This window comes from Scyliorhinus torazame, chromosome 8, assembly GCF_047496885.1.
Source record: "Scyliorhinus torazame isolate Kashiwa2021f chromosome 8, sScyTor2.1, whole genome shotgun sequence".
In the NCBI taxonomy this organism is placed as follows: Eukaryota; Metazoa; Chordata; class Chondrichthyes; order Carcharhiniformes; family Scyliorhinidae; genus Scyliorhinus; species Scyliorhinus torazame.
In genome coordinates this window covers 105,102,897-105,118,938 of record NC_092714.1, presented here as the reverse complement: position 1 = coordinate 105,118,938, position 16,042 = coordinate 105,102,897, and the positions used below count along the sequence as shown (strand labels likewise).

The 16,042-nt window shown below is 47.5% G+C and overlaps 1 protein-coding gene across 15 annotated transcripts in view; it reads left to right on the top strand.

Moving 5' to 3' along the window:
- The window catches only part of dmd (dystrophin), a 3,042,490-nt gene that overhangs the window by 839,227 nt on the left and 2,187,221 nt on the right, over window positions 1-16,042 (top strand). For all 15 annotated transcript variants that reach the window (XM_072513983.1, XM_072513987.1, XM_072513978.1 and 12 more), the window contains one exon: window positions 1,403-1,495. In XM_072513983.1, coding sequence (XP_072370084.1) covers window positions 1,403-1,495 — 93 coding nt within the window. The remainder of the gene's footprint in view (window positions 1-1,402; window positions 1,496-16,042) is intronic.

Here is a 16,042-nt window from a genome sequence, read left to right as displayed (position 1 = left end):
AGAGTTTTGGGAAAGATGGGCACTGATTTGGAAGATGGCAACATGTTGAAGGACCTTTGCAAAAAGGGAGGTTGGAGATGGGGTGGCAGCTTGAAAGGATGGTGGGGTCAGGGATTATTTTTGATGAGGGTATGATGGCAGTACATTTTAAATGAGAGAGATGATGACATCTGAAGAGAGAGAATCATTAGCAATAAGAAAAAGATGCTGGGAATACTCAACAGGTCTGGCAGGACCTGTAGCAAGAGCAAAACAGGTAACCTTTCAGGTTGGTGACCCTTCATCAACACTGGAAAATGTTAAAAATGCAATAGATTAACTATTCACTAAATCAGTTCAAATAGGGACCATGTGGAGAATTGGTAGACAGCAGTTTAATGGGAATAGGATCGAGAGAGAAGGAGTTAGGTCTCATGACTAAGTTGAGATCAGAAAGGGTGATATAGAAATATCGAGAAACTAGAGAAAGATGCGTGTTCAGGATAGGGCAGCAAGGATTACAATATACAATAATTAATCCACTTTTACAGTTGCACTCATGTTGGTAACTATTAACTAAATGTAGTGTATGACTAGAAACTTATGGGGGCAACGGGGGTCTCGGCCATTAGCTGGAGAGCCTACGAGAGCTCCATATCACTTCTTCCAAGGAAGACCTGCTGCATCATGTGCCACTTGAGTATTTGAAGATCAGTGGACTACATTTCCCAGGATCAAGAACCCCAGGTACTGATGTCCTGTACCATGAGAGCAGCTGGCCTCTGATTGGTCAGCAGCTCTATTCAATTGCAGTGACAGGAGGCAGATGGTGACTGCTGTCAGTATGACACCAGTGCAAGGCTGAGAATCATCGCTGGATCCCAGGCTACAGGTGAGTAATGGCGGGATGGAGGGTCATGGGAGAGGAATGAACAGCTAGTGCAGGGGAGTGGCTCTCAGCAGAGACCCCCATCACCTCCCTTCACAATGCCAGGTACCTTGATCTGGCAATGAGTGTCTTTGAATGAGGGACCCTGCGGGGCCCACAGGCAAAAACCGCATTTGTTTACTTGTCATGCTCCCTGCATGTTGAGCACCCAACCCACAGCTCAGCAGGAATATGGCCCTTAAGTGGGCATTTATTGGCCACTTAAAGACCTCGATTGACAGTGTGGTGGGAAGGTGGCAGGATTTCTGCCCCCCCACCCCTCCCTCCCAAATGATTAAATGCACCCCATTCCCACCACCAAATTTCCACACATTCAGACCATAGTGTGCTTCTGTTTTGGAGCTTGTATATCTTGTAGAAGCATTTGTAGGTGGCTTGTTGAGCAATCTTAGCTAAAATTCGAGACCATCTGTTGCAAAAGTGTGCTGCAGTGACAAAATTGCAAGTTACATTTATCCTTCTTTATCTCCACAGGTGGATTTGGTAAATATTGGTGGAAGTGATATAGTGGATGGAAATCATAAACTTACTTTGGGTTTGATCTGGAGCATCATCCTTCACTGGCAGGTAATCAAGAAAAAAACTTCCACATGTTTTTTTTCTGAACAATTCCTTGGGTTGTTATAAACTTAGGAGGAATTTTCAGCCATATTCAGTCAGAAATATTCAGCTGCTCGTGTTAGTTGCTGTCATTATTTGTGCATCCACAGGCATTCCACAGTGCAACCCAAGTTTCTTTTTATTTAAGCAGTGCAATGTTTGAATGCCAGATGTTAGTCAATGTGTGGAACCACCATTATACTTACTTTTCTAGTCATGCATATTTTACCCAGATGCAAACAGATGACCTTATCCAGTCTCTGTCAGAAGGCAAATCACAGAGACAGGCTGCTGTCTTAGTGTTTTTCATTGGGAAAGCATCAGTGATTTATCTTTGTGTTCTTGTATGCTGCATTATATCATCATCCATGTTAGATAGGATTATATTGCTGTACAAAAGTGCCGTTTCTGTTTTATAGCCTGGAACATTTTCTTGCAATAATACGGTAGTTTATCAGATGGAGTGACCTTTAATGCAACTCCTTAAAGATGAAAAAATATACTTAAAAGAACTGTTGTTCCCATAGAAAGTTGTGGGGGTTGATTTGCAGTTGTAACTCAGTCTCGTCAGGGATAGTTCCTTTAATACATTGACTACAGTTGTGTTGCATTCTGACCTTTGCATGACAAAATGAATCCACACTTTAATTTAACCAGTTAGTACTGGAATAATTTTTAGACTTGGTTATAATTTACATGGGAATTTACTTCTTGGAATATTTAGTGCCATGTTTCATTATTTTTTTATGTGTTTTCCATTATTTTAGAATAGACTCATTTACACAGATGCCAAAGATATGCGAGAGTGCAGGCTTGGAAGATTCCCATAATCATGCCTGCAGATGCAGTTCATGCATATGAACCCAGTTGGTGCACATGCACGTGGACCCAGACACAGCACATGCACCCAACCTACCAAACTCAGTACAGTATGGCTGTCTGTCATTTTGGAATTGTCATTGGGAGAAGGTGCAGGCGCAGGCAGAGATATACAGGCACTTCAGTTTACTGAACATCCTGGCAATGTTCATTAGGGACTGATCATAATCTTATTTGGTTCTTCAAGATTGTTTAGAAAATTTTCACCATTGAGATTGAGTACATGGCTGGTAAACAGAAGCACAATGAGTTGTCATTGGGTCAACGGAATCAACAACTAACTAGCATGATCATGGCAGCTAAAGCATATGGGAGTTGGCAAAAGCCTCCTTGTGGTAAAACAAAGGATTTCAGCATCTTGAAATATAAACAGGAGTTTCTTGACGCTGCTGAATCCCACTGCTTTCCTACTAGAAAACAGCTCTACTGCAGGTCTGACCTTTCTTTTTAAAAAAAAATATTTTTATTCAATTTTGGCAAATTTTTAAGAAACCCCCCCCTTACAGAAAAAAGAAAAGCATAAAACACACAGATCAACATCGTACACTTGTATCGCGAATTCCTCCAATGTACAAACCCCCATGACACGATAATAAACACATACCCGAAATCCCCCCTCACACACCCCCCTCTACCCCCTGGGTTGCTGCTGCTGCTGACCACCTCCCTCGCACAGACCCTCGCAAGGCAAACTTTACCCTCTCCAATTTAATTAACCCTGCCATGTTGCTGATCCAGGCTTCTACACTTGGGGACTTCGCATCCTTCCACTGTAGCAGAATCCTCCGCCAGGCTACCAGGGACGCAAAGGCCCGAATACCGGCCTCTTTCGCCTCCTGCACTCCCGGCTCGTCCGATATCCCAAATAATGCTAATCCCCAGCTCGGCTTGACCTGGGTGTTCACCACCTTAGACACCGTCCTCGCAAAGCTCCTCCAAATCCCATCCAGCGCCGGACATGCCCAGAACATATGGGCGTGGTTTGGTGGGCTCCCCGAGCACCTCACACACCTGTCCTCTACCCCAAAAAACCTACTCAACCTCGCCCCTGTCATATGCACTCTGTGAAGAACCTTAAATTGTATAAGCCTGGCGCAAGAGGAGGAAGAATTAACCCTACCCAGGGCATCAGCCCACAGATCCTCATCTATCTCCTCCCCAAGCTCCTCCTCCCATTTACCCTTCAGCTCCTCCACCGAGGTCTCCTCCTCTTCCTTCATCTCCTGATAGACCACCGAGACCCACACCCCCGAGAGCACCCTATCTTGAATCTTATGTGCTGGGAGCAGCGGAAATTCCCTCACCTGCCGTCTCACGAACGCCCTCACCTGCATGTACCTGAAGGCATTTCCGGGGGGCAATTTCTCCTCCATCGCCCCAAGGCTCGCAAAGGTCCCATCTATAAACAGGTCCCCCATTCTTTTAATTCCTGCCCGATGCCAGCTCAGAAACCCCCCATCCATTCTCCCCGGGACGAACCGATGGTTCTCTCGGATCGGGGACCAAACCGAGGCCTCTACCTCACCCCTGTGGCACCTCCACTGCCCCCAGATTTTCAGAGTCGCCGCCACCACTGGACTCGTGGTGTACCTTGTTGGCGGGAGCGGCAGCTGTGCCGTCACCAGCGCTCTGACCAGTGCCCACACAGGACGCCATCTCCAGTCTCTTCCACGCCGCCCTCTCCCCCTCCATTATCCACTTACGGATCATCGCCACATTGGCAGCCCAGTAGTACCCACATAGATTGGGCAACACTAGCCCTCCTCTGTCCCTGCCATGCTCCAGAAACACCCTTTTTACCCTTGGGGTCTTATTCGCCCACACGAGTCCCATGATGCTCCTGCTGACCCGTTTAAAAAAGGTCTCAGGGATCAGGATGGGAAGGCACTGGAACACAAAGAGGAACCTCAGAAGGACCGTCATTTTCACCGACTGCACCCTACCCGCCAACGACAGTGGCAACATATCCCACCTTTTAAACTCTTCCTCCATCTGCTCCACCAGCCGTGTCAAATTGAGCTTATGCAGGGCCCCTCAACTCCTAGTCATCTGGATCCCCAGCTACCGAAAGCTCCATTCCGCCCTCTTCAGCGGAAGCTCGTCTATCTCCCTTCCCTGGTCCCTTGGGTGTATCACAAAGAGCTCACTCTTCCCTACGTTAAGCTTATATCCGGAAAAGTCCCCGAACTCCCTGAGGATCCGCATAACCTCCGGCATCCCCTCCACTGGGTCCGCCACATACAATAACAGGTCATCGGGATACAGCGACACCCGGTGTTTGTCTCCCCCCCCGAACCAGTCCCCTCCAGTTCCTGGACTCCCTCAGTGCCACGGCCAAAGGCTCAATTGCCAATGCGAACAACAAGGGAGATAGAGTACACCCCTGCCTCGTCACCCGGTACAGCCGAAAGTATTCCGACCTCTGCCGGTTTGTGGCCACACTCACCCCCGGGGCTTCATAAAGTAGCCTAACCCAACTGATGAACCCCTCCCAGAACCCAAACCTCCTCAGCACTTCCCAAAGATACTGCCACTCCACCCTATTGAAGGCCTTCTCCGTGTCCATAGCCGCCACTACCTCCGCTTCCCCCTCCACTGCAGGCATCAGAATTACGTTGAGGAGCCTCCGCACATTGGTGTCAACTGCCTACCCGTCACAAATCCCGTCTGGTCCTAGTGATCACCCCCGGGACACAGTCCTCAATTCTGGTAGCCAGCACCTTCGCCAACAACGTCGCGTCGACGTTGAGGAGCAGGATCGGCCTGTACGACCCACACTGTAATGGGCCCTTGTCCCGCTTCAGGATCAGCGAGATCAGCGCCCTGGACATTGTTGGGGGCAGGGCCACCCCCTTCCCTCACCTCATTGAAAGTCCTCACTAGTAGTGGGCCCAACAGGTCCATGTACTTCCGGTAGAATTCCACCGAGAACCCATCCGGCCCCGGGGGCCTTCCATGCCTGCATGCTCCCCAACCCCTTAATCAGCTCCTCCAGCCCAATCGGTACCCCTAGCCCAACCACCTGCTCCTCCTCAACCCTGGGGAACCTCAGCCGATCCAAAAATCGGCGCATCCCCCCTCCCCGTCAGGGGCTCAGACCTATACAGCTCCTCATAAAAGTCCCTGAATATCCCATTTATTCCCACCGCACTCCGCACCGTATTCCCCCTCTATCCCTAACGTCCCCAATCTCCATCGCTGCCTCCCGCTTCCAAAGCTGATGTGCCAACATCCGGCTCGCCTTCTCCCCATATTCGTACACCGCCCCTTGCGCTTTCCTCCACTGCACCTCTGCCTTCCTGGTAGTCAACAAGTCGAATTCGGCCTGGAGGCTTCGTCACTCCTTTAGTAATCCCTCCTCGGGGACCTCTGCATACCTCCTATCCACCCTTAATATCTCCCCCACCAATCTCTCCCTCTCTCTCCTTTCCTTCCTCTCCTTTATGGGTCCTAGTGGAGATTAGTTCTCCCATGACCACCGCCTTCAGCGCCTCCCAGACCACTCCCACCTGCACCTCCCCATTGTCGTTAGCCTCTAAATATTTTTCAATGCACCCCCGGATCCGCCCGCTCACCTCCTCATCCGCCAACAGTACCACATCGAGGCACCACAGCAGGCGCTGGTCCCTCTCCTCCCCCAACTCCAGCTCCACCCAATGCGGGGCATGATCTGAAATAGCTATGGCCGAATATTTCGTGCCCTTCACTCTCGGGATTAGTGCCCTACTCATAACTAAGAAATCTATCCGGGAGTAGGCTTTATGGACGTGGGAAAAAAAGGAAAATTCCCTGGCCCCCCGCCTGGCAAACCGCCATGGGTCCACTTCCCCCAACTGGTCCATAAACCCCCTAAGCAACTTGGCCGCCAGAAGAGAACATCCCCCAAAACACAATAACCCCCCCCTTGACACCCCCTCCCAACAAACCCTCAGTCCGTGTCCAACTTTTCGGCCTGGATAAAGGTCCACGCCTCCTCCGGCGTCTCAAAGTAATGGTGTTGGTCCTTAAACGTGACCCACAATCGCGCCGGCTGCAACATCCCGAATTTCACCCCCTTCCGATGCAGAACTGCCTTAGCCCGGTTGTACCCGGCCCTCTTCTTGGCCACCTCCAAGCTCCAGTCCTGATATATACTGATCTCTGCGTTCTCCCACCTGCTGCTCCGCTCCTTTTTAGCCCATTTCAGGACACACTCCATGTCCACAAAGCGGTGGAACCACACCATTACTGCCCGCGGCGGCTGTTTGGCCTTGGGCCTCCTCGCCAGGACTCGGTGAGCCCCATCCAGCTCCAGGGGCCTCGGGAAGCTCCCGCGCCTATCAAGGTGTTCAGCACCATGACCACGTATGCTCCAGCATCCGACCCCTCCACTCCCTCCGGGAGACCCAGAATCCGAAGGTTCTTCCTCCTCGACCGATTCTCCATGTCTTCAAACTTTTGTTGTCACTTCTTGTGCAGCGCCTCGTGTGCCTCCACCTTCACCACCAGGCCCAAGATCTCGTCCTCGTTCTCCGAGGCCTTTTACCACACCTCCCGGATCACCGCCCCTTGGGCCTTCTGGGTCTTGACCAGCTTATCGATCGATACCTTCATCGGCTCCAGCAGCTCTGCCTTCAGGTCCGCAAAACAGCGCTTGAGGAACTCCTGCTGCTCTTGCGGCCATTGTGCCCATGCTGCCTGGTCTCCACCCGTCGCCATCTTGGTTCTCTTCCCTCGCACTTTTCGCTGCACCAAAATCACTTTTTTCACCGCTCTACTCCTGGTCCAATCCATAGAGTGCTGGAGGAATCGTACTGTCACCTTCCCACACTGGGAACCGTCAAACAAATGTTGCTGGTGCCCCTAAAAAGAGCCCAAAAGTCCGTTTCTGACGGGAGCTGCCGAACGTGCGACTTAGCTCAGCATAGTCGCAATCGGAAGTCCCCAGGTCTGACCTTTCAACAGTGCATACATGATATAGGAGTGATTCTACCTTGTTTGCTCCCAATCCATCATCTTTTCTCGTCCACTCCTTGAACAAAAACCCTGCACTACACCCTTCCCCTAGTTTACCATGTTCAAGGACCCAATGAGTGGTTAGAATCTTTCCACAACCATCCATCTCATTCCAGGTCATCTCATGCAAGAGTGCCAGTGTCAACACCAATGTTGTCAGTCACTGAATGTAGTGTTTTGCACAAATGTTTGAGTCACTGTGCAGAGAGTTATCTATAGTATGGACAAGACTGCCATGTTTTTCTGGGTTTTGCACAACAGTCCTCCACTACTTTGGTGTGCAATGTAGAGGCAAAAGCTCCAAGGATCACATGACAGCCATTCAGTGTTGCAATATTGTGGGGAGTTTACTAAGCCAGTGTTCATTGGCCCTGTTGCTAAGCCATCAGGTGTTTTTGTAGCCTAGGCTTGTCCACAGACAATAGTGAAATGAGCCGACAAAAACACAAGTCATTGCAGATGTGTCCCTCAAATCGGGCCAGTCACCATCGTTCCAACATCAAGCTTGTGTTCTTTTGACTCAATATTTCCACTCTTTAACTGCTTGATGACATTCTTGGTCTCATGCTAACACAGAATCTGCACAGAGGGTTGGGAAAATATTAACTTCAATGGAACATTTCTTACTGTAAGCTACATCTTTTCCATGAGGTCTACAGGCGAGAGCAAGATCAAGAGATATTATATTACTTCTTATGATGACATATACTGAGTCTTATTGGCACTTCAAATAGTTAGAATTAACCATTTATAGTATATCTACCCCCAAGTTTCCAGTTCCCCCCCACCTATCGGGGAGGGACAGTTGTATTTTCTTGGGCACATAATTCGAAATCATAATTTAGAAAGTCTGATGCTGATAGGAAAACCCGATGGTAGGAGAGATTGATGGAGACAAAAAAAGAACTATAGTATTGAGATTGGTAAGTAAAATCCTTATTGTTTTCACTTATTCATTATTTGATATTATATTTGTAATCAGTTAAGGTAAAGTGTAAAAATGGCAGGAGATCCCAGACCCGTGTTATGCTCCTTGTGCTCAATGTGGGAGTTCAGGGACGCGGCCAATGCTCCTGACCCCTTCATGTGCGGGAAGTGTGTCCAGCTGCAGCTCCTGTTAGACCACATGACGGCTCTGGAGCTGCGGATGGACTCACTTTGGAGCATCCGCGATGCTGAGGAGGTCGTGGATAGCACGTTCAGTGAGTTCGTCACACCGCAGATTAGGGTTGGTGAGGGAGACAGGGAATGAGTGACCAAAAGGCAGAGAAAGAGCAGGAAGGCAGTGCAGGTGTCCCCTGTGGTCATTTCCCTCCAAAACAGGTATACCGTTTTGGATACTGTTGGGGGTGATGTCTCACCAGGGGAAGGCAGTAGTAGCCAGGCTCATGGCACCGTGGCTGGCTCTGCTGCACAGAAGGGTGGGAAAAAGACTGGCAGGGCTATAGTCATAGGGGATTCAATCGTAAGGGGAGTAGACAGGCGTTTCTGTGGTCGAAAACAAGACTCCCGAATGGTATGTTGCCTCCCGGGTGCACGGTTCAGGAATGTCTCAGATCAGCTGCAGGACATACTGAAGGGGGAGGGTGAACAGCCTGTTGTCGTAGTGCATATAGACACCAACGATATAGGTAAAAAACGGGATGAGGTCCTCCAATCAGAATTTAGGGAGTTAGGAGATAAAGGTAGTAATCTCGGGATTGCTACCAGTGCCACGAGATAGTCAGAGTAGAAATTCAAGAATAGTCAGAATGAATACGTGGCTTGAGAGATGGTGCAGGAGGGAGGGGTTCATATTTTTGGGACATTGGAACCGGTTCTGGGGGCGGTGGGACCATTACAAATCAGATGGTCTACACCTGGGCAGGACTGGAACCAATGTCCTAGGAGGTTCTTTTGCTAACACTGTTGGGGAGGTTTTAAACTAATGTGGCAGGGGGATGGGAACCAGATTAGGAAGTCAGAGGTCAGTAAAGAGGCAGCAACTAAAGCCAGTAAGGTACTAGATAATAAACTCAATGTGACTAAGGGGAAGAGTAGATAGGGAAGAGATGATGAACGCAAAGGGACAGGTGGTCTGAGGTGCATTTGTTTCAATGCGAGAAGTGTAGCAGGTAAGGCAGATGAATTTAGGGCTTGGAGTAGTACCTGGGAATATGATGTTATTGGTATTACGGAGACTTGGTTAAGGGAAGGGCAAGACTGGCAACTAAATATCCCAAGGTATAGATACTTCAGGAGGGACAGAGAGGGCGGTAAAAGGGGTGGAGGAGTTGCATTACTAGTCAGAGATGATATCACAGCTATGATTAAGGAGGGCACGATGGAGGATTTGAGCACTGAGGCAATATGGGTAGAGCCAAGAAATAGGAAGGGTGCACTAACATTGTTGGGACTTTACTACAGGCCTCCCAAAAGCCAGCGTGAAGTAGAGGTACAAATATGTAGACAGATTATAGAAAAATGTAGGAGCGATAGGGTGGTCGTGATGGGAGATTTTAACTTCCCCAACATTGAATGGGACTCATGTCGTGTTGGAGACGTAGATGGAGCAGAATTTTTAAGGAGCATCCAGGAGAGTTTTTTAGAGCAGTATGTAAATAGTCCAACTCGGGAAGGGGCCATAATGGACCTGGATTGGGGAATGATCCCGGCCAGGTGGTTAAAGTTTCAGTCGGTGATTACTTTGGGAATAGCGATCACAATTCCGTAAGTTTTAGAATACTCATGGACAAAGACGAGAGTGGTCCGAAAGAAAGAGTGCTAAATTGGGGAAAGGCCAAGTATAACAAAATTCAGCAGGAGCTAGGGAATGTGGATTGGGAGCAGCTCTTTAAGGGTAAATCCACATTTGAAATGTGGGACTCTTTTAAGGAAAGGTTGATTAGAGTGCAGGACAGACATGTCCCTGTGAAAATGAGGGATAGAAATGGCAAGATTAGGGAACCATGGATGACGGGTGGAATTGTGAGACTAGCTAAGATGAAAAAGGAAGCATCCATAAGATCTAGGCGACTAAAATCTGATGAAGCTTTGGAGGAATATCGGCAAAGTAGACAAATCTCAAACGTGCAATAAAGAGGGCTAAAAGGGGTCATGAAATATCTTTGGCTAACAGGGTTAGGGAAAATCCCAAAGCCTTTTATTCGTATGTAAGGAGCAAGAGGGTAACTAGAGAAAGAATTGGCCCACTCACAGACAAAAGAGGGAATTTATGCGTGGAGTCAGAGGAAATGGGTGAGATTCTTAATGAGTACTTTGCATCGGTATTCACCAAGGAGAGGAACATGACGGATGTTGAGGCTAAGGATGGATGTTTAAATACTCTAGGTCAAGTCGGCATAAGGAAAGGGGACGTTTTGGGTATTCTAAAAGGCATTAAGGTGGACAAGTCCCCAGGTCCGGATGGGATCTATCCCAGGTTACTGAGGGAAGAAATAGCTGGGGCCTTAACAGATATCTTTGCAGCATCCTTGAGCACGGGTGAGGTCCCGGAGGACTGGAGAATTGCTAATGTTGTCCCTTTGTTTAAGAAGGGTAGCAGGGATAATCCAGGGAATTATAGACCTGTGAGCTTGACGTCCATGGTAGGCAAACTTTTGAAGAAGATACTGAGGGATAGGATCTACTCACATTTGGAAGAAAATAGACTTATCAGTGAATGGCAGCATGGTTTTGTGCAGGGAAGGTCATGTCTTACAAACCTAATAGAATTCTTTGAGGAAGTGACAACGTTAATTGATGAGGGAAGGGCTGTAGATGTCATATACATGGACTTCAGTAAGGCGTTTGATAAAGTTTCCCATGGCAGGTTGATGGAAAAAGTGAAGTCGTATGGGGTTCAGGGTGTACTAGCTAGATGGATAAAGAACTGGCTGGGCAACAGGAGACAGAGTAGTGGTGGAAGGGAGTGTCTCAAAATGGAGAAAGGTGACTAGTGGTGTTCCACAGGGATCCGTGCTCGGACCACTGTTGTTTGTGATATACATAAATTATCTGGACGAAGGTACAGGTGGTCTGATTAGCAAGTTTGAAGATGATACTAAGATTGGTGGAGTTGCATATAGCGAGTAGGACTGTCAGAGAATACAGCAAAATATAAATAGATTAGAGAGTTGGGCAGAGAAATGGCAGATGGAGCTCAATCCAGGCAACTGCGAGGTGATGCATTTTGGAAGATCTAATTCAAGAGCGGACTATACGGTCAATGGAAGAGTCCTGGGCAAAATTGATGTACAGAGAGATCTGGGAGTTCAGGTCCATTTTACCCTGAAGGTGGCAACGCAGGTTGATAGAGTGGTCAAGAAGGCAGACAGCATGCTTGCCTTCATCGGACGGGGTATTGAGTACAAGAGTCGGCAGGTCATGTTACAGTTGTATAGGACTTTGGTTAGGCCACATTTGGAATACTGCATGCAGTTCTGGTCGCCACATTACCAGAAGGATGTGGATGCTTTAGAGAGGGTACAGAGGAGGTTCACCAGGATGTTGCCTGGTATGGAGGGTGCTAGCTATGAAGAAAGGTTGAGTAGATTAGGATTGTTTTCGTTGGAAAGACGGAGGTTGAGGGGGGACCTGATTGAGGTCTACAAAATTATGAGAGGTATGGACAGGGTGGATAGCAACAAGCTTTTTCCAAGAATGGGGGTGTAAATTACAAGGGGTCACGATTTCGAGGTGAGAGGGGGAAAGTTTAAGGGAGATGTGCATGGAAAGTTTTTTATGCAAAGGGTGGTGGGTGCCTTGAACGCTTTGCCAGCGGAGATGGTAGAAGCGGGCACAGAAGCATCATTTAAGATGCATCTAGACAGATATATGAACGGGTGGGGAACAGAGGGAGGTAGATCCTTGGAAAATAGGTGACAGGTTTAGATAAAGGATCTGGATCGGCGCAGGCTGGGAGGGCTGAAGGGCCTGTTCCTGTGCTGTAATTTTCTTTGTTGTTTGTTCTATTTTTCTTTTAAAGAGCTTCACAATTGCTGAACACACCACCAATGAACATGATCCACTCCTGAGCTGGATTAGCATGTGGTTGCATAGTACCTGACTAGAGGAAGAGAGATGCTAAATCTCCCCAAAAGTCTCTGACATATCCATATGATGCAGTGAACTCTTCAAAGCATCTATGGGCAAACTGTGGTCCATTGTCCAACATTATGAAATCTGGGATTCCACATGTTGCAAATATCTCCTTCAGTGATGTAATCACTGCTGTAGTTGCTTGACTCCTATTCACTTGAAGTGGTAGTCTACTACGATAAAGAATTTAAAATTGTAAAATTTTTTTTAGAGTATCCAATTCTTTTCCAATTAAGGGGCAATTTAGCATGGCCAATCAACCTAACCAGCACATCTTTGGGTTGTGGGGGTGAAACCCACGTAGACATAGGGAGAATGTGGAAACTCCACACGGACAGTGACCCAGAGCCGGGATTCAAAACCAGGTCCTCAGCGCCGCAGTCCCAGTGCTAACCACTGCACCACATGCCGCCCTGAACAAGACATTTTTAACTCTACGTTCAAAGAGGTTCACCCTCAAGATGTTCCTGTTTCCTTCATGGAAAGGAAGATAACATCCAAAGTTCCCTTGTCTCCCGATGATGAATAGCACAAGTAGTACAGTTTGATATAATCACTCACAATGACTTTGAGAGACCTGGCTACCAAAAAGATTATCCTGCTCTGGCTCAACATACTGTGATGCTCAAATGCCATTGGTATAATCGTTGCAGTGTATCGAGTCTCAGAACTCTGGCAGTCGTCAATCTTCTGTCATTGATGAGTTAATCATTAGCTACACTGAGATGTCCTCTCTGTTTAAGGCACTGTCTAAGAGTCTGATTGCATGGCATGTATATAGGCCACCCTTTGAGGCAGTACTCTCTGACCTGAGCATTTCTGATTTATTTCCGTCATTTGAAATGTTGCTGGTAGAGTTGTGGTTGTTGCTGATGCAAAAGTTTCTACCTCATCAACAAAGATTGTGTCACCCTTTTCAGGCCTTACCACTGGGATATGGGCAAAGTATATTCTGTAGTCTTTTGCTTACCTGGAACCTGCCCTGCCTTTGCATCAAACCTCATCATCCTCAATCCTATTTTTTGTACTTGTGGAGGCATTTTTGCTTGGAATTTAAAGAGTGTCATTATGGGTTTGTGGTTTGTCACCAGCTTTTTCTGGCGTTTGAAGCAGTCTGCGTCCATGTGCGGCAGGACCTGGACAACATTCAGACTAGAGCTAATAATTCATCAGCAATGTTCCACCAAGTGCCAGGCGATGGCCGAATTCCAATAAAGGAGCATCTAAACCCCCCCTTGACATTCAATGGCATTACTATCACTAAATCCCCACTATCTACATCCAGAGGGTGACTATTGACCAGAAACTTAACTACATCAGACATACAAATACTGTGGCCCCAGGAGCCGATCAGATGCTACAAATAACAAACCTCGTATCTCCCCAAAGCTTGTCCCCAACCTACCAGTTGCAGGTCAGGAGTATGAAGGAATACTTGCCATTTGCCTGGATGAGTGCAGCTCCGACAACACTCAATAATAATAATAATCTTTATTGTCACAAGTAGGTTTACATTAACACTGCAATGAAGTTACTGTGAAAAGCCCTGAGTCGCCACATTCCGGCACCTGTTCGGATACACGGACGGAGAATTCAGAATGTCTAAATTACCTAACAGCACATCTTTTGGGACTTGTGGGAGGAAACCGGAGCACCCGGAGGAAACCTACACAGACATGGGGAGAACATGCAGACTCCACACAGACAGTGACCCAAGCCGGGAATCAAACCTGGGACCTTGGCGCAGTGAAGCAACAGTGCTAACCACTGAGCTACCGTGCTGCCATAAAAGCAGCCTACTTGATTGGCATCCCCATTCATCATCTTAAAATATTTGCTTCCTCCACCACTGATGCACAGTGTCAGCGGTGTGTACCATATGCAAATAGCGATGTGACAACTAACCACACTTCCTTCGAAAGCATCTTCCAAACGTGCAGCTTTTACCACCTAGAAGGACAAGGGCAGGAAATGCATGGGAACATAATTGTTTGAAGGTTCCCCTACAAGTTACACAACATTCTGACTTGGAACTATATCACCGCTTCTTACTGTCACTGGTTTAAGATCCTAGTACTCCCTTTCTAACAGCACTGTGGGTGTAGCCACACCAGATGGGTTGCAGTGGTTCTAAAAGATGGTTAATTACCACCTTCTGAACTGCAATTAGGGATGACCAACAAATATTGGCCTAGCCGGTGACACACCCTTCCCATGAAATATATATTTTTTAAAAGCCAGATGCAACTGACTTCGACAAAAACTCCATTGTATCCAGGTATCAAACACTACCTAATTACTGTTGAATATACTTGGAGGACAGCGGAAACACTTTAGGGTTGTTCTCAAAGTCAGGAATAAGCTCTGCTTAACCTGGAAGCATTTCACTTGCATCTCTTCCAATTTGGTCTACTGCATTCGCTGCTCCCAATGTGGTCACCTCTATATCGGAGAGACCAAACGCAGACTGGGTGATCGCTTTGCTGAGCATCTTCGGTCTGTGCGTATTCAGGACCCTGACCTTACTGTTGCTTGCCATTTTAACAAAAGACCCTGCTCCCATGCCCACATCTTGACTTCCAAAAGGCCTTTGGTCTATCTTGACTTCCAAAAGGCCTTTGATAAGGTGCCTCATGGGAGACTGCTGAGTAAAATAAGGGCCCATAGTATTCGAGGCAAGGTACTAACATGGATTGACGATTGGCTGTCAGAAGGCAGAGAGTTGGGATAAAAGGTTCTTTTTCGGAATGGCAACCGGTGACGAGTGGTGTCCCGCAGGGTTCAGTGTTGGGGCCATAGCTGTTCTTTTTATATATTAACGATCTAGATGACGGGACTGGGGGCATTCTGGCTAAGTTTGCCGATGATACAAAGATAGGTGGAGGGGCAGGTAGTATGGAGGAGGTGGGGAGGCTGCAGAAAGATTTAGACAGTTTAGGAGAGTGGTCCAAGAAATGGCGATGAAATTCAACGTGGGCAAGTGCGAGGTCTTGCACTTTGGAAAAAAGAATAGAGGCATGGACTATTTTCTAAACGGTGACAAAATTCATAATGCTGAAGTGCAAAGGGACTTGGGAGTCCTAGTCCAGGATTTTCTAAAGGTAAACTTGCAGGTTGAGTCCGTAATTAAGAAAGCAAATGCAATGTTGTCATTTATCTCAAGAGGCTTGGAATATAAAAGCAGGGATGTACTTCTGAAGCTTTATAAAGCATTAGTTAGGCCCCATTTAGAATACTGTGAGCAATTTTGGGCCCCACACCTCAGGAAGGACATACTGGCACTGGAGCGGGTCCAGCGGAGATTCATACGGATGATCCCAGGAATGGTAGGCCTAACATACGATGAACGTCTGAGGATCCTGGGATTATATTCATTGGAGTTTAGGAGGTTGAGGGGAGATCTAATAGAAACTTACAAGATAACGAATGGCTTAGATAGGGTGGACGTAGGGAAGTTGTTTCCATTAGCAGGGGAGACTAGGACCCGGGGGCACAGCCTTAGAATAAAAGGGAGTCACTTTAGAACAGAGATGAGGAGAAATTTCTTCAGCCAGAGAGTGG